The following is a 23,061-nucleotide window of genomic DNA, read 5'->3' as shown; positions in this document are numbered from 1 at the left end:
AGCTTCACGTCAAAAGAGGCGAACTATCCCTTTAATGGTTTAATTTCAAGTAACCCAAACTGTATAAATAAGACATTTCAATAAGATGGTGTAATTATGTTTACACTTTGCAAGCTAAATTTGTTTTTCTCATGTTTTGATAAGTGTAAAATCATGTGTTGGTCAATATTACATCAACATCTACATTTGGCTGTCACGGCAACTATAACCATGACTACATGTGGAGAACAGATATCAGCCCCTAAAGATGCACCGTCAGTGTAAAAGCCCGACGTACTCCCTGCTGTGCGTTTTTTATGCAAACTGCAGTTTTTAACTCATCACTTCCCATATTTTTCCACATAACCTCAAACTTGGGACCAACTTTTTACAGATGAATTTCTACATTTAAAATCTAAAAGCTTGATGTTTCAAACAAAGAAAAAAAAAAAAAAAAAAACACAGCCGAGACAATTAGTTTGAGTCAAAAAAATTTTATTAAAAAAAACCGAAAACACAAAAAAAAAAAAGAAGCTTCCACTTCATTTTGTAAGAACACCCGTCCTCCAAACGGTCACATTTCCCCAGACGTTTCAGTTGCACACCGACACACACACACACACTCACTCACTGACGAGTGATTACACAGCGACTGCACCTTTGGAACAAAAACGCCTGATTTGTCTTTAAATAAGCACATCCTGTCTTTATACAATCCAGTGTGGCGTGTACGCATAAAGGTCTGCTTTCACTTTAACAACTAAACTAGAGAGATTTTGCACGTTTTAGCTCAACCGTCGATTTAATTGCAAGCGTTTCTTAAGATTTCCTTTTGTTTTTTGTTTTAAACCAGGTTACAGAACCTGGATTCAGGCCATTGATCCAGATATTTTGTTAAATGGCCGCCTTAAAAGATATTCAATGTTGAAAAATAATATAAACTACTTGTAGTAAATGTGCCAAAACGTGCAAAACTGCAAGTAGAGTCCTTAAAAGAAAATAAAAAGGAGAAAAAAATAGACACTTATTATGGCCTTTAAAGCAGTGAAAGGTTTTTCTATATCTTAGCACTGAAGAGCACACTGGGATGTGAGCAGAAATTTATACGAAGCATATGTTCATCTCTATTTACAAATGAAATCAAGTAAAGAGGACGAGCAGTTCCTCCTCTACGAAGAAGCGGTCACATCCCTGAGAACACTTTGTTATTCCCACATTTCAGATTCGTTGCTGCGGGATCGGTTAATTGTCAAGTCCTTTCAGGTCAGCTTCAGTTTGATCACAACGAGCGCGTCACAGCAGCAATCCAGAGGTTTTTTTTTCCATGACCCCAAAATCAACAAAGAGCTTGTCATTTAAGAGACCTCAGCAGCCGTCCCGGTTCAGGTACAACAAAGAGAACGTCTAAGCATCAGCCGGTGTGCCGGGGCCGGTCGGACTCCGGCTCATCCCTTCCACTGGTGCACGGAGCAGAGCTGGAGGCTGTTATTTCCACAGCTTTTATCGTCCGTCCTGTTAAACTGAGCCCGTTAGCACGACGCCTCTTTCTCCGTCTTCTTCCCGTCGTCCTCTGCCTCCTTGTCTTTGTTCTTTTTGTGTTTCTTCTTCTTGTGTTTGTGCTTCTTGGGCTCCCCCTCTTTCTCCTGGCTGCCGTGCTTCTTGTGTTTCTTGTGTTTTTTGTGTTTCTTGTGTTTCTTCTTCTTCTTGTCGGCGGCGGAGGTGGAGGCCGAGCCGCTGCGGTTGCTCGGCGTGGGGCTGTGGGAGGGCTGGCTGACGGAGGCGCTCGCGCTGCCGCTCCTTCCTCGCTCCGGCTCCGAGCCCTCGCCTTCGCTGTAGTCGGGCACGAAGGCGGCCTCGTCCGTCTCGCGCGTCAGGTCGGAGCACAGCCGCTGCCTCCGGGGCTCCGGGCCACGGCCGTCCTCTCGTCCTCCTCCCACTCGGCTCTCTGCTGCCCTCTCCTCCTTCGCTGGGAGTCCTCGCCCCTCCTCTCGTCCTCCGCCCCTTCTTTCCTCTTCTTTCACTGCAGATCTCCTTTCCTCTTTGTCTCCTCTGCCCTCCTCCCGTAAGACTTTTGTTTTGCTTGATTTATCCAAATCTGCCGGTGCGACCCTGCTGCTCTTGCCCTCCTCCCTGGGTGCTCTCCCTTTCTTTTCCTCCCTCGTCACTCCCCTCCTCTCTTCCCGTGGAGCGTCCCGGCCTTCGCTCCTGGTGGGCTTGGGGGCCTCGGGGTGCCCCTCTCGGCCTCGGCTCCTTGGCGGCACAGGTGAGGGCTCCTTTGCGGGCGCAGTGAGCGCGTCGTCCTGACCCTCTTCGTCGTCTTCCCTCTCCCACTTGGAGCGGGGGGGCGGCTGGATGAGCGGCTGGATGAGCGGCTCCTCTCTGGCCGGGCTGACGCTGGGACCGCGGCTCCCCGCCGGACTCGACTGAGGCTGCTCTGCAGGTTTGGAGGATACGTTCCTCTGCTCTTTTTCTGAGTCCTGCTTTTTTTCTTGAGTTGACCTACTGTGAAGAATTACAAATAATTACTACTTTTCTACAAAAACAAAATGCCAAGATCACTGTAAATAATAACAGTATTATACAATTCTGGGTGACAAAATGTTCAATAACTTTTTCTGCTCCAATGATTTAAATTATTGACACAATACTTTCCGAGTTGTATCCAGGCATGAATTTATCAGTTATTTTGCATTGGTCTCTTCTTTATGTTGGCATTTTAGATGATATCTTTTTATTTGAATCAAATGTACTAAAACAAAAGCCTTCTTGAAAAGGCATTTTCTTATTTTGGGTAATAAAACATGTACTTTTGTTTTTTCTTTAACCGTCAGTCCCGTTTGATCACAAGTCAAAAAAAGGTAAATATTAGGGTTGGGCAACGATTAAAATATTTAATCTAATTAATCACATGATTTCCCTGATTAATCGTGATTAATCGCATTTGTACGCAGAATCCAAAAATGAATCCAAAAGTAGCGTATAGCTTTTAGCATTTAGCTTTATTTTAAATGTGCTGCCATATGAATGAAAGTGCCATAACATTTGTTGTGCAAACACACTTTTAACATCAGCATCTTTCTGTAGTTTTTATATAGAAGCCTCGCTCCACTGTCTGTTTCCTTGAATGACTTGCTGCTATCAGTTGTGTGTTTTGCCTTTAAGTGATATTTTAGACTGGAACTACTACGCTGAGAAGACAATTCAACTTGGCAGAGTTTACAGATGACTTTGGTTCTGTCGACTCCGCCGTCTGGAAGAACTTTAACATGAAAATGGCCGAGTAAAAGTTCCGTACCCTTCTCCATGTTTGGTGGATCCGCCGATTACTTTCTTTTCCTGTTCCACAGCAGACAGCAACAGACTTTTACAAAATAAAAGCCTGTGGGCAACAGACTTTTACAAAATAAAAGCCTGTGGGCAACAGACTTTTACAAAATAAAAGCCTGTGGGCAACAGACTTTTACAAAATAAAAGCCTGTGAGCGACAGACTTTTACAATAATAAAATAAATAATAAAACCTGCGTTAATGTGCGATAAAATATTTATCGGCGTTAAATAATTAACGAGTTAACGCGATAATAACGAATTAACTCGCCCAGCCCGAGTAATTACAGACCATGATCATACTGCGGAATATTTCCCATTGATAACTAGTAGCTGATTGAAAATAAACTGTCTGTTCTGGGGGGGGGGGGGTTTGCAGAAAGAGAACACACTAATAACAAAATGTACCCAAGAACAAATGAACAGATCTTAGACCGCTTTCAGGACTCACCTGGCAGAGCCGGCGCTGTGGCTCGTCAGAGCCTTGCGGCTGATCCTGGGTTTGCTTTTCACAGCCGTCTCCTTCACATCTTTGAGTCCCGTCGAAGGTGGTGCTGTCAGAGCAGGGGGAACGGATATGGATTCAATGAATGCTTTATTAAATGCACAAGATAAAAATCAATCAATCATCTCCAGCAGCACTTCACTGAGCTTTAAATTACCTTCTCTGTGAGCAGCAGCAGCAGCTGGTTTCTCTCCAGAGGTGACACTCCTCTCTGCTCTGTCCTTGGACGCACTCCTGGGAAATGAGAGAATATAATTACATCTATTAACAACTTTGTTCACGGACAGACTCAGCGGATCGTGCTTTCTCTCAGTTGTGGATCTGGATCGTGTTTTGACAAGCGGCAGAATAAAAAAGGTAATAACCTGTCAGTTTTAGCAGCCCTTTCTGAGGCCTCGCCCTTCTCCTTGGAGGACGTGCTTGCTTTCTCCTGATGCTCTGGAAGTCTCTTGGTGACGGCGGCACATTTCTCTCCGATGGTCAGTTTATCTACACAGACGGACCTACCTCCCCCAACGACACTGCTGGAGCTTTTCCGTTCGGTCTTCTCCGACTTCTCTCCGTCTGTGTCTCTGTCCACTGCACCCTTCTGCGAGCCCGACCCAGAGACCCAGTCCCCGTCTCGGTCGGGCCCAACGTCTCGGTCTCTGTCAGAACCAGACGGCCTCTCTCGCTCTCTGTCCTGTCCAGAGTGTCTGTCCTGCTCTCTGTCCGAAGCGTGGCGTCTCTCCCCGGCACTGCTCGGCCTCTCTCTGGAAACCCCCGACGGTTCCTTCCTTCCAGCTCCATCCGTCGCACCACCGAGTCTGTCTGCTTCGGAGATATGAGCCGCCGCCGCCGATCGATCCGAGGCGGAGGTCGTCGTCTTCTCGGAGCCCGACTGCGTCCTCTCCGACGGCGCCGACTCAGTGCTGCCTCTTCTGCCCAGATCTCTGTTCAACTTGATCCTCCTCACCGGCTTCTGAGGACAAGAGAAAAGCCTTTTAAGAGGGGTATGTCAGAAAATGTCAGCCTTGTGAGAGCAGTGAGTTTCCCCACCAACAATTACTGGGATAGTAATTAAATAAATGAGAAAAATGGAATTCCTTTTGACGGCTTGTTTTTGTTACAATCTGTAAATCTTTTATTTTGAAACAGGAAATACACGTCACATTTCAGGTGACTCACTGGCTGTGTTCGAAACCGCATACTTCTCCTACTACTCCTACTACTCATACTGACTTTTTTCCCGGATGCATCCTAGATTCTCCGAAATGTTGTGTATGCATCATGGGGTTACTACTCAGGCTACCTTTACACGGAAACGATCTGAAACCAAAACGCAAAAGTGGCGTTTCGTTTTCACTTTTAAATCTGCGTTTAGACGAGCGTTTTAGGGTGAAAATCTGCGTGCATACGGAAACGCAAAAGTGTGTGACGTTTCATATTTATCGATGCAGTAAACACGCCAGATGGCTAGGTGGCAACACTACCAAGATGCTTGTCACGTAATTTATATGTGACGAGAAACGCAGTTTTGCGTTTTTCATCCTTTACACGGTGGCGCGACAGTGGAGCGTTTTCAAGAATTCTGGAGGGCGGTTTCACTTTTTTGCGTTTTCATGCCCCCAAAACGCCGTTACCATCTAAACGATATAGTGCATCCGCAAAAAGGTTTTGCGTTTTTAACCCGTTTTCGTTTCCGTATAAAGTGCCCCTCATACTCAAACTACCCAAGATGCAACGTAACGTGACGTCGCCGATCGTCATTTCCTGTCAAAACGGCAGTTTCAAGCTAGCTACAACGAGGCTAGGTTCACTTCCTGTTTTCAAAACAAAAGCACCAATTGTATCTTAATGGCTTTCCCTATGATAAAAGGGAACGGGTATTTTATTTTGTGAAAATAACCGGAAGTGCGTTGCTCACTGCGGCTAGCTTTAGTAGCGCCGAATTCGTGGGAACCAAATTGTAAACAGCCGGTATTTTGTCAGGTTTTCAACACGTTGGGGATCTAAACGACTACTTTCTCACCTGAAAAAGTTTCAAATGTTGCTAAAGTTTACAGAGTTTAGAGCTTAAGGGAAATCAGCTTCAGGCCTGCTGATTTCGGCTCGGGCAGGAGTGAAATGCATTGTGGGTAAACGCTCTGCATACTGTCTGATCGATGAGTATGCAGTATGTAGTATGCGGTTTGGAACACAGCCTCTTCCTTGCTTATAACCAGGAAATGAGGAGAAGCGCGCTTCAGAGGTGCCGTTTTTGTTGGTTTTTCTACCCTGTTGAATCTGCCTGCATCTTTTGCCCTTTGATGGCGTCGTTGCCGTGTATCAAGTAGTTTTATTGTTATTAATGACCGCAGATTCACAGATTATTTTTGTGTCAATGTTTAGTTTGAAAAGTTTATGCAGGAAGTCTATTGAGTAATTATAGTTACTGTTGTTAGAATTCATATAAGGGAAGAAATGTGAATAAATAGTTGATTATACGTTAAAATACAATGGTTTTGCAGGTAAAGAAATACCGGTGGAGAAATACATCCTCTAGAGTAAAGAGACTGATGCGAGGACAAGAAATGGGCCCCCCTGCATTATCCTTCAAAACGGAAAGGAGGAGGGGGGGGGCAATAATTCCTGTGAGGACTCTGCAGGGGCAGAAAGGTGGAATGAGTCTGACCCCACAGAAAGCTCCTCCGATGCTCACATTAGAGGAATAAACTGATTCACCTATCCAGTCGGATGTTTTTTTTGTTTACAGTCAAATCTTCTTTTGAGTAGATTTACTTTGTGTCTTTCTCATTTCACAGTGGCATGCATGTCACATACAAGCAACTAACTTTGCATTTTGTTCAGAAAATGTATATAAAAACTAAAAACTTGGGCTGGGCGAGTTAACGCGTTATTATCGCGTTAACTTGTTAATTATTTAACGCCGATAAATATTTTATTGCGCATTAACGCAGGTTTTATTTATTTTAATTTTATTTTTAATAAAAATAAAAATAAAAAATTTGGCCGAGAGAGGGGGAACAACACGCAGCACAGGACCGTCCGATGTGGGACTCGAACCGGGGCCAGCTGCAGCGAGGACTATAGCCTCTGTACATGGGGCGCCTGCTCAGCCCACTACAACCACAAACCACCCCTGTTTTGTTATTTATTTTATTATTGTAAAAGTCTGTTGCTCACAGGCTTTTATTTTGTAAAAGTCTGTTGCTCACAGGCTTTTATTTTGTAAAAGTCTGCTGCTCACAGGCTTTTATTTTGTAAAAGTCTGCTGCTCACAGGCTTTTATTCTGTAAAAGTCTGCTGCTGTCTGCTGCGGAACAGGAAAAGAAAGTAATCGGCGGATCCACCAAACATGGAGAAGGGTACGGAACTTTTACTCTGCCATTTTCATTTTAAAGTTCTTCCAGACGGCGGAGTCGACAGAACCAAAGTCATCTGTAAACTCTGCCAAGTTGAATTGTCTTCTCAGCGTAGTAGTTCCAGTCTAAAATATCACTTAAAGGCAAAACACACAACTGATAGCAGCAAGTCATTCTTACATAAAATGTAGAAGTAAACCCACAGAACTAGAAGTATACCTCCTTAAAGTTCTGTATTTTGGGCTTGGACCGCATTCTCCTCAGAACATCTCGAGGGGATTTAACCAGATTTCTCACAAATATTCATTTAGATAAATCGATTAGACTGCGGTGGTCAAAGGTCACGATCACTGTCACAAAACATTTCTTTTAGTTGTACAGTTTTTTTGGTCACAATACAAAAATCCATTTTTGGATTTTGCGTACAAATGCGATTAATTAGATTAAACATTTTAATCGTTGCCCAGCCCTAATAAAAAAAAAAAAAAAATCTCTATTAGATTAAATTAGGCATGAAAAATGAGCCACTGGAGTTTTCTTTGTGTATAACGCAGCAAAAAGTCGTACTGTGATGTATTGGGATTACCTGAATATCCATCAGAGGTCTGATGGATCCTCGGTCTGCGTCTACCGGGCCCAGCTCACGCCTCCCTGGTGGGGGAAGAAAGGTCGACCTGTCGGAGGGCGGTGGCAGCCTGTGGAGCGGGGGCTGATGGGACAGGTGCGAGTGAGAGATGACGTCGACTCCGCCCCCGAACCCGTCTATTCTCCTCAGCTTTCCAGGAGGAGGTCCGAGGATGGAGCGGCACTCCTCTCCCATCCTCCTCCTGCCGTCCACTGGCGACGGAGCTCGGAGGAGCAGAGGGAGTCCGTGCTGATGGGGGAACGGGAGGAGGCCTTCCCTCGGAGGAAGATCTCTTCGCCCGCGCAGGTCGTGGCTCGATCGAGGGCCTTCGTGAAGAGAGGGATGAGGTAGAGGCAGATTCTGGGAGGGAACGGGAGGCGTCTTCATCACGGCAGGCCTCACAGAGGAGCTTTTAGCCTTCTCCTTTTTCGGGGTAGTTGCGTTGGACGCGTCTTCTGGTTTGGTTTTATTCGTGGTCTTTAACGGTTTGGCGACGGATGAGGAAGAGGAGGATTCTTTCTTTTTGGGTGCCACAGCCTCTACGGTCTTTTTCTTCAACTTGTCGCTCTTCGCCTTCACGTTCTCGGTCTTAACTTTAGCCTTCACCTTCTGATTCTTCTCCTTCTTCAACTTGTCCGACTGAGTCTTCGACACGGACTTGGTCGGGGGTTTGGCGGACGAAGCGGCGCTTTTAGAGGCCGGCGCTTTGGAGGTTGCAGAACTGACGGGTGGCCTCGAGGAGACGGGGGGCGTTTTAGCGTTTGAAGCTATTTCGTCCATCGGTTCGTCTCTGACGGGAGTGGCATCGCCTCGGTCCAAAGACTGTTGGGACGGTTCCGCTTCGTCGCCCGTCTTCTTCTTCTTTACTTTCTTCGACTTGAGAATTTTAGCGCTGGACTTGGTCCCCGACGTGGAGGAAGATGGGAGATGGTGAGGTGGAGCCCCTCGCTCGTCCCTCCCCCGCCTCCCTCTCCCCTGGGGTGAGTAGTCTCTGGACGATGAGGACACCTTCTCTCGCTCTCGGTCTCGGCTGCCGTGGCCCCTCTGATGCATGGAGGGATGCTGGCTGTCGTAGTCTTTGTAGTACTTGTTGTACCAGTCTGCGTACTCCTTCTCCCACTGTCGGTAGCGCTCTCTTTCCCAGCGATCGTGGCCTCCGGGATTGGGTCCCTTCAGGTCGAACAGAGGCAACTCTCGAGGAGGCGGCTTTCGTACGCCAGGGCTGCGGCTCCTGAAGCCACCGGGGGAGCGCGAGCGCGACCTGGACCTGAAGGGCCCGGCTCCTTCCGCTCCGTCCCAGCCTCCTCCCCGGTAGGAGGGCGGCGAGCGCGGCGAGCCGGAGCGCCGGTAGCCGTAAGATCTTGAACGCGAGCGGGACCTCGTCCTCGAGCGTCCGTAACTGCGTCCGTTTCGTCTGGAATACGGGGAGCGGGGATAAGACCGGCCGTGCGAACGTGAACGGGATCGACTCGGGGAAAAGGAGTAAGACCTGGATCTTGACCTGGATCTGGATCTTGATCTAGAGCGAGAGTAGGGAGAGCGGCTGAAGGGTGAGCGGCTGTATGAGCGGGGTCTACAAGATGAACAGAAAAGGAACGAGGCAAAAACAGATTATCAATAAAAAAAAATAAAACATTTTAAAAGACAATTAACAAGGGGATGAAGTATCATGCATATGTAGTCATTACAAGTACTACAGACCAACTAATAGTCTGGTTTTGGTTTTTTTGTTCAATCACATGATAACCATTTCATGTGAGTAAGTATTAGTTCCGTTTTTTCTCTGGTTGCAATAAGAGGCGACTGCCAGTCTCATTCACATTTTTCCATCTCACTGTGTGCCTGCGTGAACTTTTTTAAAAGAATCAAACGTCAGCAAATGTAAAAACTGAAAAATTGGTGACCTTTTCTTTTTGTAAATGTCATTTCCAACACAGTTTTCTAAAAGGCACAGGGCCGGTTTTTGCTATGGGCAATGTGGGCGACCGCCCAGGGCGCACTCTATGTGAGGGCCCTCAAAAAATAATAATAAAATAATAATAATAATGAATATTTTAATTAAAAAAAAATTATATAAAAAAATCAAATTAAAATAAATAATACAAAAATAAAATTAAAATAAACAATACAAAAATAAATTTAAAAAACGCCAGTTTTCTAGACTATCCGCTCATTTCCATGTCCAGTTAGTGGAGTGGGTGCTGGGCAGGGGATAGACTGATCCCAGGCCACAACACAAACTGCTTCCAATCCAAATAAACTGCATTTCATTCCTAAAATGAACATAGACCCATATACCTTCATGTAATTAACTGGGTTATGTGAAACATGTAAAAATCTGTGCAGTCATCCACGTGAATCTGTTTACGTCACGTGACTCCGGTTGATTGACGGGTGAACGGACGGCGTTAATGGGAAAAGGAAAGGTAATAATGTGGAGTCATCATGGTGAAAGACCAAAGAAGCCATCAGGTGCCCAGTTTAGAAAGAGAAGAGAAGAAGAAGAGGAGAAACGGGCAGAAGATAAAGGGATGCAGATTTCTATGAGTGACATAGGCTATAGGCTATCTGTTAGCCTCTTGCTAACATGTTGCTATTAGCCACGACTGTGATTGATTTTTAGTTTTGCTGAACTAGAATTAGAATTGAGGCATCATGTCATGCAGCTAATTTCAGTCTAGTTTGTGTTTGCAACACAACAAGTGCAAATTCACACAGAAGTCCCGACAGTGGATTTTTTTTTTTATTGCTATAAGCTATATGTGAAATTAAATAACTTAAATAACTTCTAATATACATTGACATGGCATTTTGTAAGCTACATGTGGTATCTTTTTGTACCTTTTTGTATTTAAGATTATACATAATAAAATAATATGTTGTTGTGTTGGTGGTGGGGTAAATCTTTTTTTCTGGCAGCAAACTGTTGGTCAAGAGAAAGCTAAAATGTTTAAAGACTGAACTGGAAACACAGCCAGTAAACTAAAGTGTGATGTTTCTGTGTTAAACTGGCAGAGATGGCAGAAACTGAGCAGCCACGGGCCACCAGCAGAGTCAAATTCAGCAAACTGCAAGTTTGAACAGCAACCTGTGAGCACTGATGTAGTTACCTGGGATAAAATGGTCTCCGGCTCTTTGGTGATTTTCTGTTCTTAATAAGCTCTTCATGGAAGTCTTTAGTAAACTCATCCAGTTTGGATGTAACTCTGTAAATACAAAGACAAATCATTCACGCATGTCCATGACCCCAGCGACAGTCTGCAGTCAGCCGCTGTAACTTACTGAAGAGCTCGGAACAAAAAGAAACGACTCACTTGTCTTGTCTGTGGTGCCTCTGTCGGTAGAAATCGTCCTTAGAGAGGAGGGGCTGGGACATGGATGGGGGTAAAGGTAGCGGAGGGGGCTGGGCACCGGGGGCAATCCAGGGAGGGTTGAGCCCCGGTGGTCCGGGGCCAAAAACAGGCTGTGGCGGGTAATTCATGGAAGGTGGCGGGATAAGGCCGGGGCCGGAGTTGTAGAGAGGCGGGTAGTTCTGTGGTGGGGGGGGGTACAGGAGAGATGGGTAGATCTGAGGAACGGGTGCAGGAGGTGGAGCCGTCGGCAGGTGGGCGGAGGGGTGCTCGCCTCTAACTCTGTACCTGATTAAAAAGAGAAAAGGGCATTAAGCGTTTTAAGACTGAAACACTGAAAACAATAAGAAGATGAGACAGGCCAACAGGCGGCTGGTCGAGACCTACCAATTTCTGTTTCCTCCTCTTTGAGAATGGTTGGCTCGTGACTGGTGACCTGACAGAGCAAAGAGACGGTGTTACCTTTCTTTCCCAACCTTTCCTTTAGGCTCAAAGAATCTCAGACTAATAAATTCAACTACTGACCTGGAGGATGAGGCCGTGCGGGGGGCAGGTGGCCAATAACGGGTAAACTGTAGCTCTGTGGAGGAATTTATAGTTTATTACATAATCAAATCAAATCAAATGAAATGTATTTGTGTAGCACATTTCATGTACAGAACAATTCAAAGTGCTTCACATAAAATAAAAGCATTGCAGCAGGGAGTGGAAGAAGCATTAAAAACACATAAAAGAATATAAAGAGAAACAAATAAAATCATTTAAATGAATTTAAAAACAAGCAACAGTCCAGATAAGTTAAAAGATATCGTGCAGATTTCATGCATAGACACATGAGAACAGAAATGTTTTTAACCTGGATTTAAAAATGTCTCCATTTGGTGAAAGTTTAATCTCCACTGGCAGTTTGTTCCACTTGTTTGCAGCATAACAGCTAAATGCTGCTTCTCCATGTTTAGTCTGGACTCTGGACTGGACCAGCTGACCTGAGTCCTTGGATCTCAGAGCTCTGCTGGCTTTATATTCTCTGAACAGATCACAGATGGATTTTGGGCCTAAACCGTTCTGGGAAAAACCGTTTTGTTAAAAAACTTAAATTCTCAAGCCTTGCATGCTGCCTTCATGACCCAAACAATAAGCACAACTGAGTCGAGCTACAGTTGCAGCTCATCTGTGCCATTTAACTTGATCATCACCTTTGCTCCAGTCGTAAAATAAGAATTTTATTAGAGCTGAGTGACAGTCGGTGTTTAAAACAAGTTTATACGTCAGAAATACATGAATGAGAGCAGCCATATTGGGACTATGGTAGAATTACCAAAACATTTATGCATTACTTGTTTTTTTTTTTTTTTTTTAGCTAGCCAACTAGTCTGCCTTCACAGCAGAAATACATCTTTCCAGATTTCAAAGCTGAAATGCAGCTCATGCGAGTGGGGTTTGGTGAATTTAAGGGCAAACTGGTTTAAACAAACTCTGCTGTTTGCACTGTAGCATGGTTCATTTGAGCTGTTCTGAAATTTGTCAATCATTACTGCCAACGGACACGCCCCCTGCACCTGGGAGCAAAGAGCACCACTGATTAGGGACCGAGCAGTGAAACTGCAAGGACCCTATTGTATCTGTAAAAAACTCAGGAAATTTTGCAAGCACCACCTGCCAGTCATGAAAAAATGAAAAAAATCTGGACTTTATATTTTTGGGAGTCGCTCATTGACTCTGTAGCGCCCCCTATAACGCTTAAAAATGGTGCCCGCATTGGGCTTAGTTTCGCGTGGGACGACAAAATTCGGTACACTCATTCATCATGCCGAGAAGCACAAAAAAGTCTCATGCCGCCATGGTCCCACGTCCACAGGAAGGCGGCCATTTTGGATGGAAGGTGCATTTTGGTGCCATTTTTGCCCGATTCCACGCCTTGCATATGATCGAACTCCTACAGATTTAATGCTACAGACTTCAAACTTGGCCAGGTTACTCTTAAGACATGGGGTGGGGGGAACCATGGAGAAACTTTTTTAAACCTCAAAGGGCGTGGGCGTGGCTAGGCGGTAAAAATCATGTGATGGCGTTTGTGAGCAAAACGGCTCAGTGGCGCCCCCTAGAAATGTTCAACAACTACTCTGCGTACGTACGAGCACATAATGACCCCAACGCAGAGGGTGCGGGACTACAGCGTCCAGCGCGTGCCCCGACGTGCGCACAGGCTCGGTCCCGCACAAGGCTGCTTGCAGCTTTAATTTTCTTATGTTTTTTTCAAACCAAATGTCGTTTACTTGTCGATATCTCAGAAAGCGTATTCATCTGTGCTTTACTTGGACTTTAATTCCAGCTCTGATCAAGGCCAGCTCTCCTCTCCTTTCTTACAACAACTGATCTGCTCTTCTGATCAGCTTCTTTAGTGACGACTGGTGAAATTATTTGGAACAAATGTTTGCCTTTGTAGCACAGGATTATAAGCACGCCAACTCCAAATCTCTCCTGTCGAAAACAACACCAAAGCACTGCTGTTCGGGTGATGATGGACCTACCTGCGAGACGCTTTCTGAGGTTCCTAAAGAGTCTTGTGTCACAGCAGGCGCAGCAGGCTCTGGCTCAGTCTCACTAAAAACAAACAGACAAACGTCACGACTATAAAAAAACAGCTCAATTCATTTCATCAAAGCATTAGCACACCACCTTCTACCACTAAAAATTGACTAAACATACCCCGGTGGAGGTGGTTCCCCCTGGCTGGTGGTGAGCACGGGAGAATGGCGGTCAGCAGCAGGTGCGGGGGCCGGTGAAGCATCTTTTTCTTCAACAGCAGCAACAGCAGCAGCAGTGTGAGGAAGACTGGGGGCAGTAGGAGCAGCGGGGGCAGCAGTAGTAGGTGCAGGAAGAGAAACTTTTGCTTTAGGGGCTGTTGTGGGTGCGCTTGTGGAAGAAGAGTTGGAAGCGTTGACCAGAAGAGGGTCCTGCTGTCTGGACTGCAGAGGCCTGACCAGCTGGGGGCGCGGTGGGGGAGGGGCTGCGTGCTGGAGTTGCTTGCGCCCATGTTTGGTGTATCCCGTTTCATTCTTAAAGTTGTTTACAGCCTAAATGAACAGATATTTCATCGGTTTTCAGAAACATTCCAAGTAAAATGAACCGAATCAGAACGCATGCGTCCGAAGCGACTGACCTGCCGAAGAAACTTGTTGGCGATGAGATTGTCGGGTGAAACGTCGGACTGTTTGCACGTGAAGCAGATGTGCTCCTCCGAGTCCAACAAGGCAGTCCTGATACCTGAAAACAGGCAAAAAGGACATAAGCTCGCATCCGTTTTAGTAGGAGTTTTCTTCTAACTACAAAACTGGAAACAAAAGACAAATGCTGTACAGGTGTAAGAATAAGAAAGAACTGTGTTTGTGGTTGACTGGGCCAACAAAAAATGATCGAAATGTGACAGAGGCCGCTGAAAACTCTGAACATCTGCGGTTATATACTTCAAATAACCCTTTACGGAACCCTTCACTGTGCGGCTCCTCAAGCTTTAATTGGCGGCTCACACTCGCATAGTAGCTTATAACAATATGGTAACAATAAGAATACACTTTTTCAAATAACACACAGCGAATAACGCACAGTATTAAGTATTTTTATTAAGTATTAATTAAGGCTTAATGGTGTTTCCTAAAGGGGGCTCTGTTAAACCTGGCAACGCAGCCCGCTTAAACCACCAGAGCACGCTAGCTCCTTTAGCCAGCGCGAGATGCAGGCACAATGGACCGGTTTAAATTAAAAAGGGCAAAAACCAGCACAGAAACCATGCTCATCCTGAATGTCTCACTATGATTACAACAACAAACTACAAATACAACATGAAGAAAGTCGAGTACATGCACGCCAGCTTCAGCTCATCCCAGTATTAAGGTAAATGTGGTCTGAATTGAAAATGTATTGGCTGTGTTGTATCTTTTTGTGGGATGTTTTATATGTAGAAATGCATATTTGCAAAAGGGGACTCAGTATGTTGTGGTAAAAGTGGCTCTTCCCTTGATTTTGCTGCCAATATGGCTCTTGTGAAAAAAAATAGTGAGTATCGCTGGTTTACGGGGTTACCAACTGATGGTGAATGATGAAGAACTCACAGTCGTCGCAGTAGCTGTTTCCACAGCAGGGTATCACTACGGCGTCCGTCATCAGGTCGTTGCAGATCGGACACAAGAGCTCGTCAGGGATCGGGTCGTTGTCATCCTCGGACGACGACTGGTCGTGTGGAACAAATGGAGGGCGCTCTTTCTTTCCTTGGGCATACGCCTCCCTTTTAAATAAAAAAAAAAAAAAAAGGATGAATAAGATATAAGAAATAAGATTGCAGGGATTAAAAACAACAAAAAAAATTGTGGATACTTGACTTTTGACTGGAAACAAAAGACAAATGCTGTACATGTGTAAGAATAAGAAAGAACTGTGTTTGTGGTTGACACGTACGCATCTATGGCAGGTATGGCATATTCTCCGGTGCTCGTCAGCATGGCTCCTTTGGTCCCCGGTTCTGCCTTCACCATGAAGCTCTGTGGGATGCCCTTACTGATTCTCACCGGCTTGGGCCCGTCCACACTTTTATCCTGCACCTGAAAATGTGAAAAATCAAACATTATCATCGTGTAAAGTGTGAAAAAAGATCGCTTTGAGGTTAAGAAAAAAAGAGTAGAACCACAGACAATAACTAAACAATAACCAAGTATTACCATCAGCATGGGGCAGTGCCGAATGTAGTGACCTGCCTTCCCACATCGAAAGCAGGTGTAGTTAGCAGGTGGGGGTCCAACTGCCTTCTTAGAGTAACTGAAGAGACAAATCCAGTTAGATTTATTGGAATACAGATTGATAAGCTTGCGGTTCGGGAATAAAGTGTGCATTTTTTACTAACTGGATAGGATCATATTCGTGGTTTGATTGGGACATCATAGCCTTAATCTTGTCCTCCTCTGACGCATTTGCATCAACCAGGTTTGCGGTCTACAAACACATAACGGAGAAAGGTGAAATTTAGAGAAAAAGAGAATATAAACTCCTCCCAAAGTAAAAAATAAATAAATAAAAGCCATCTATTCAGACTTAAGGAAAGAAATTCATGATTTACACAAACGCTACCTTGGCAAGCTGGGCGAGAGACATAGAAGGAGAAGAATCCGTCTGCAGGAGAATCAGAATATATAAATTAAGGGTGTTAATGTCCATCTGACATACACTGGAAGAGCCCAGATAGTTCCACACCATATCTGTGTCCAGTCCACTCAAGTCTGTCCAAAAAAAACAGGGCTTTTTTTGTTGCACACTTGCAAATTAAATGATGCAGATTTTACACAATTGAGCTTAGATTACAGACGTTTCTTCATGATGTTCACCCCCCTTATCGAGCATCACAATTCTTTAAAAAAATCCAGAAAAGAACGCGCACGCCTCCGCTTGCGTCGGTCTGAAGTCATTTAAAGTGATACTCCGGATTAGATTCACCCTGGGGTCATTTGAACCGTGACATCCAGCCAAGTAGCCCACCCGAAGTTTTTCCGATATTGGCTGAACATCAGCTGAGTTACTGAGTTATCCCGAATAGCTTAGTACAAGGGTTAATGGATCCTGGTCCGTATCTCCAAAATTACCACACTAAAATCACATGCCATGACACCAAACTTCTACAGTAGTACAACTATGGTCTGTACTCACCAAACGATGCATTTGGAAGTTTGTAAATAGTCCAGGAGTTTATTATTATCAACACAAGCCTGATAGCTTCTCTGCAGCTAAAGCTGCGTCGACGTCACTTCTGGGAGCTTCAATGTAAGATGAGGGTTGATCTACTACTGTAGACAACAAAGCAAGGCTGCTCAATTTCTCCATTGATAAAATAAATTCACAACTCTACAACATAAAAAAAATCATAAAAAAAACATGTAGAATATAGCATATACTTTGTTGTCTACAGTAGTAGCTCAACCCTCATCTTACTTTGAAGCTCCCAGATCAAGGAAGTGACGTCGACGCAGCTTTAGCTGCAGAGAAGCTATCAGGCTTGTGTTGATAATAATAAACTCCTGGACTATGTACAAACTTCCAAATGCATCGCTTTGTGAGTACAGACCATATTTGTACTACTGTAGAAGTTTGGTGTCATGGCATGTGATTTTAGTGTGGTAATTTTGGAGATACTGCCAGGATCCATTAACCCTTGTACTAAGCTATTCGGGATAACTCAGTAACTCGGCTGATGTTCAGCCAATATCGAAAAAACTGCGGGTGGGCTACTTGGCTGGATGTCACGGTTCAAATGACCCCAGGTTGAATCTACTCCGGAGTATCACTTTAAACGGGAAAATAAAACCTACGCATATAAACCGATTGTTTTTAAATGCAAAGTGTCCTTACTGATGGCACTTCTGCTCTTTTCCCACGTTAAAAATGGTATTTTTGGGCCTGCACAAAGTGTCCTCTTTCTCCTACTACATCTAAGCACTAAGTCTAGAATAATTGCAATCTTCTTCTTGAACAAATCGAACCTTCCAAGCTAAGAGGGCTCGTCAATAAGTTCTAAAAAAGAAAGTAGCTACTTGCACATGGTGCAGTTTCCTTTCACCCCAGAGAGGGGATTCAAGGCTTTGCACCACCTAGTCAAAAGCAGCTGTCCAAACTGTCTCAAACTCATTCAACTGTTCAAAGATTCATTTGTGGAAACCTAATGAGCTCGCACAGATAGTTGCCGACCGGTTTTCTTTAAAAAAATGCAAACGCTGTAAAAGTATCAAAAGATTTATGGCCGGTAAGACAAAAGTGTGCACTTCTCTTCTTAGAATGAGCCTGATTTAAGGCAGCAATCTGTCAAAGTGTCCCCCTAAAACAGCCTCACGCTACAAGTGTTAAGGAGGAATTAAGTGTCAAGCCCAGACAAAAAAAAAAAAAGTCATATTCTGTCCTGCGCGGTTCTTCTAAGCAAAAGGTGCGTTAGTAAGTAAACGGAGGAGCGGGGTGGGGTGTCCATCATGATCAGCAGGGCTCGGAGGAAACACTGGTTATTGCAGTACGCTGTGGAGGGAACACACAGGGATCTGGTGCAAGCGGTTCTGACACCGAACCGCTGAACAACTTTATTGACAGGTTCTGCAGCTTACAGCTTACAGGACACACTACACCAGCATTACTTCTCACTGCAGCAACCATCGGAGGGCCTCCAGAGAGTGACAGGGCATTCACGGTACTGATTATACGTTTGTTTTTTGTTGTTTTTTTAAAGTAATTTGTGATCGTGTCACAATATTACAGATCAGAGGCCAAATCACAGCATCTTTGGTATTTAAAACCAGCTTCTCACTGATTCCCCACACTACAGATGTAATGACACACTTTGAACTTGTACTGGTTTCTTTGCAAAAGAGGCACTTAGAATCTAAACGAGTAAAATATGTGAGCCTTAGAAGTTCAAGGGTGATGTGCAGTCCATACGAGATGCAAAACAGAACATCTTCATGATGAAATTGTACAAGACAAAAACAGTTGACAATAGTTGTTACCGTAACAACAGATCCGAGAATAAATGTTTAGCAGGGTGAGCTTTTTGAACTCTAAGAAAAAAGGCAACTGGAAAATCTAAATCCACTCGCACAAATTTAGTCTTGTAAATGCAATCAGAGTTAATTACAATCAAATCCCAGCCACGCTTTGCTTCTTTAACCAATAAATAAAAATGTATTTACAAAAAATAAATGACAATAAATCATCAGTACAAAAATACCATAGTTTCCTTTTTACAAATCCCTTCAAAATACATTTTGCCTGACCTGAAGCAGGCTACAAAAAAACCATTTCATTATGAAATACAGTCACTTTTAAAGAAGTTCTCAGGAAATAATAATGTGGCAACAGTTCAACAGTTCAATGCATTTAACAAAAGAAACGATGGTGGCTCGTCTGTCGTCTGTCATAACTAAGTCTCAGTCAGCCACAATGTACTTTAATCTGCTAATTTCAAAAATAGAAACAAAACCACCGTGTTGTTGTTGTTTTTTTTTTAGAAACAATACACTATATTAACTATAGTGACTCCAGGAAACCCTTCCCCCCCCAAAAAAGACATCAAATGACATATAGAGGTTGAAATTTGAACACAAATGTAGCAAACACACAGTGAACAAAAGGTACAACTCGATTTTTGTTGACAGAATGTTCTCGAGAAAAGGTGTTTAAAGCCAGATAGAGTGGGATAGTGAGAGGTGAGGAGGAGAGAGTGTTGTTTTGGGTTTGTTTTACATACGGGTCTAGAAGATCCCACAACAGCTGTGTCAGAACGATCTCTGCAGAAACCAAAGAGAAAGAAAACTTTCAGCCTTTAATAACTGGAGATATTATAAAAAATCATGTTAGTAAAGAGATGTTCTCCATTTAAATAAGTAATCATTTTGTTTTATAAGTATACGCACACAATGAACGTCCTGCCAGCAGGTTTTACACCTCCGATCGGAGTGCGGCGGACGATCACCGATGAGTGTTTCGGGATGTGGGCTTCATCGTCTGTGTACTCTATAAAAACACAACGGAGATCATTAGAGAACACGGAACCTCACGACACCTGAACAGCAACACCGACATTCATTCATTCATTCATTCATCAGAACACGAAGCATTGGTGGAATTTGGAGAAAGGCGCCAAAGCAGATCTGTCAGAAATATCCATCTCTTACCTTTTTGTTTAACCTGCGTATCATTATTCAGCATTACAACATCAAACTGGTATAAAAATCCCAAACCGCTACGTTCTTTATATTAAGTCTTGATGCAAACTTTTACTTTACCTAAAAAATAAAAACCGGGTTGTTTTCACGTCTCTTATTTTTTCAGTTAATGAGTCTTGGATGTTTGTTTAAAAAAGAAAAATAATAATAACTAGGGCTGGGCAACAATTAAAATGTTTAATCTAATTAATCACATGATTTCCCTGATTAATCACGATTAATCGCATTTGTACGCAGAATCCAAAAATGAATCCAAAAGTAGCGTATAGCCTTTAGCATTTAGCTTTATTTTAAATGTGCTGCCATATGAATGAAAGTGCCATAACATTTGTTGTGCAAACACACTTTTAACATCAGCATCTTTCTGTAGTTTTTATGTAGAAGCCTCGCTCCACTGTCTGTTTCCTTGAATGACTTGCTGCTATCAGTTGTGTGTTTTGCCTTTAAGTGATATTTTAGACTGGAACTACTACGCTGAGAAGACAATTCAACTTGGCAGTGTTTACAGATGACTTTGGTTCTGTCGACTCCGCCGTCTGGAAGAACTTTAAAATGAAAATGGCCGAGTAAAAGTTCCGTACCCTTCTCCATGTTTGGTGGATCCGCCGATTACTTTCTTTTCCTGTTCCACAGCAGACAGCAACAGACTTTTACAAAATAAAAACCTGTGAGCAACAGACTTTTACAAAATAAAAGCCTGTGAGCGACAGACTTTTACAAAATAAAATAAAAACTGCGTTAATGCGCGATAAAATATTTATCGGCGTTAAAAAATTAACAAGTTAACTCGCCCAGCGCTAATAATAATAATAATAATAATAATAATAATAATAATAATAATAAGTGGGCAGCCATGGTTTCTCACTCTTTAATAAAAGAGGCAGAAATGATACAACTTCATACCGAATGCAGCGTTACTCTGGATTGTGCGACTCAACAACCACACATGCTGCAGTCTTAAAACACGTAAACCAACTACTGTGCAGGTTTTCGAGTAGTTTACACCAAAATAGTTCAAATGTCTTGAGTTTAGAAGTTGATCAGTTGATATCCGCCCTCTGAGGACATCACCTGTTTCATCCCAGCTCCTTACGCACTTATTAGTTTCCTAAATTGTCTTCCCATTTGTCTCTGTAACTAACTTCCTCTAGCACTAGTTATGCTCTTAGCTGTTTGGTTTTGGAAGGAAACGCACTTATGATTTCTTGTGACCTGAAGTTCTTTTGCCTTCCGATGTGGAACACACTGATTGTAAGTCCCTTTGGATAAAAGCGTCTGCAGAATGACCGTAATGTGATGTAATGTAATTATTCAGTATTCGAACAATGAGTCCGTTGCAAACTTGTGTTTGGAAAATGGAAAACAAAGGGGACAACTTCATTAAGTATTCAGCTAGTGTTATAGCAATATCCGCCCCTGTGATATCAAATAAAAGATTAACTTCTAATATCAATTAGTTTACTTTGTTTTTTTTAATAATGAACACAATATCTAGTTGCAGGACAACACAACAAACTGCATGTCATACAAAGAGGGGAAAAAAACCCTCAAAGACAAACCCGTGTTAAAAAAATACCAGCCTGCCTGCTAACCACCATTATCTACTCACAATCTGATTATAATGGGATTACTGGTTTCTCTGGCGTCATGCAGTGTGTCGTTAGTTGAAATACCTTCTCGAGTCTGCGCATTGGTGATCTGCAGGTCGCAGTCCGTGGCCTTGAGGCGCTCCCGGGACATAATCTGTCTTTTAAGCTCGTTGAGGGTGATATGGAGCCCATCGAAAGTGACCGTGTTGTAGTCCAGTTTGGAAGAAAACTTATAGTGAACACACGACATTTTTTTTTTTTTTTTAACAAGTCTAAGCAAAGGTCAATCAAGTACAAAAAAAAAACCACAGGCCTGTCATAAGAAAATTAAACAGCGTCAACACTGAACACAGGAGGCTAAATGTGGTGACTTTAATGGGAAAACCTTCTGAATATTCGCTGAAACAACTGGACAAAGAAAGGGATAAAAATGGGAAACGGGTTCGGCTCGCAGATGACGAGGGAGTCCTTGTTAATGCCAAAGAAAAATGAACGAGGTCTGAGGCCAGAGCGCCATTGAGAGGCACCGTGTACCTCGCCAGTCCTTTTAAAGTCCGATAAAACACAACAGAGAGCGACCAAATCCAAGAGAGTCCAAGCAGCACAACAAATTTCTATCACATGGATGTAAATGAGACCAAGTCCGTGGTGAACTGTCCTTGATGGAAAGCCCAAACCGCCACGCTGCGAGCCGCTTGTGTAGCTAGCTAGCAGCGGGCCTCGGGTTTCCGGAGCAGCAGCAGTCCTTGGGGGCAATGTTTTGCTTTTCTGACACAGTCCTTAATGATCAAATATAGAGAAACACTATTGAGACCCTCAAAAAGTCCACAAAACTTCAAAAATGTTCCACAATGTTTACGTTACTGCAGTTAAGACTTCAAAAAATATTATTCAGAAATCGTCCAGGTCCGTGTTAACGTTTAAATGGCTACCGCTAGCATGCTATACATGAAGATAAGCTAATCCTGCCTCGCCACTGAACACATTATGAAACACCAATGGCTAACAAAAGCTAGCAGCTAGTGGCTAACGGGGCTAATGCTAATGTTGTTAGCTGTCAAATAATCTGTCTAAATCCACCAGTTTTGCAGTCAGAGAGGAAAAAGTTCCTCTTCGATCCACGATAATTTTCCACCACGAAAAAAACAGAGTTATCCAGATGATTCTTCAGTGAAAATCCATAAAATCCATTTCGGTGATCCAAGTTGCTCCTCTCCTCGCTGTTTCATCAAAATGGCGTCGGACGGAACCGGATGTAACTAGGGTTTTACAAAGAGTGCATTAAAAGGCAAGCGATTTATCCCCACTCAAAAGCAGTTGAGCCCCGATTTAAGTACGAGGAAATTATTTTGTATGCATAATTAAAAAAATATATATATATATGACGAAGGACACTTTCAGAAGCTTAGGTATCCTAAACTGGCACAATGGGAGATATTTCTGTTTCGTATCCATATATGAACTTGTTTTCTCTTGGTGTTTTTTTGTTTTACTGTGTAAAGCACATTGTGATTTTTATCTATGAAAGGTGCTATATAAATAAACTTCTTCTTCTTCATATGTAGCCTATGGTTCCACTGAAGGTTCCATTTAA

At 43.4% G+C, this 23,061-nt stretch overlaps 1 protein-coding gene across 3 annotated transcripts; it reads right to left on the bottom strand.

Moving 5' to 3' along the window:
- Positions 1 to 457: 457 nt before the first annotated feature.
- On the bottom strand, positions 458 to 22,713 carry LOC142378234 (uncharacterized). Of its 3 annotated transcripts, none has more exons than XM_075462510.1 (20): positions 21,552 to 22,713; positions 19,567 to 19,666; positions 19,401 to 19,440; positions 16,250 to 16,291; positions 16,026 to 16,114; positions 15,844 to 15,940; positions 15,584 to 15,726; positions 15,241 to 15,413; positions 14,292 to 14,395; positions 13,838 to 14,205; positions 13,660 to 13,732; positions 11,654 to 11,708; positions 11,516 to 11,564; positions 11,093 to 11,416; positions 10,889 to 10,984; positions 7,740 to 9,351; positions 4,175 to 4,770; positions 3,967 to 4,043; positions 3,756 to 3,858; positions 458 to 2,481 (listed from the first exon to the last, which is right to left on the bottom strand). In XM_075462510.1, exons 1-20 carry the CDS (start codon positions 21,715 to 21,717, stop codon positions 1,509 to 1,511), a joined length of 5,280 nt encoding a protein of 1,759 aa, XP_075318625.1. In that variant the 5' UTR covers positions 21,718 to 22,713; the 3' UTR covers positions 458 to 1,508. The 3 variants fall into 3 exon arrangements, with proteins under 3 accessions (XP_075318625.1, XP_075318628.1, XP_075318626.1); XM_075462513.1 differs by having other exon boundaries at positions 458 to 2,478; XM_075462511.1 differs by having other exon boundaries at positions 4,175 to 4,767.
- Positions 22,714 to 23,061: the final 348 nt, after the last annotated feature.

Source organism: Odontesthes bonariensis, chromosome 4 (assembly GCF_027942865.1).
Source record: "Odontesthes bonariensis isolate fOdoBon6 chromosome 4, fOdoBon6.hap1, whole genome shotgun sequence".
Lineage (NCBI taxonomy): Eukaryota > Metazoa > Chordata > Actinopteri > Atheriniformes > Atherinopsidae > Odontesthes > Odontesthes bonariensis.
This window is presented reverse-complemented; position numbering and strand designations above follow the sequence as displayed.

Coding starts and splice junctions, on each gene's coding strand:
- LOC142378234 (XM_075462510.1), bottom strand. CDS start 21,717: ATGTCGTGTGTTCACTATAAGTTTTCTTCCAAACTGGACTACAACACG. Junction 15,414..15,583: donor GCCATACCTGCCATAGATGC/GTACGTGTCAAC, acceptor TTTATTTAAAAG/GGAGGCGTATGCCCAAGGAA. Junction 9,352..10,888: donor CGGAGACCATTTTATCCCAG/GTAACTACATCA, acceptor TTCATCTTGTAG/ACCCCGCTCATACAGCCGCT.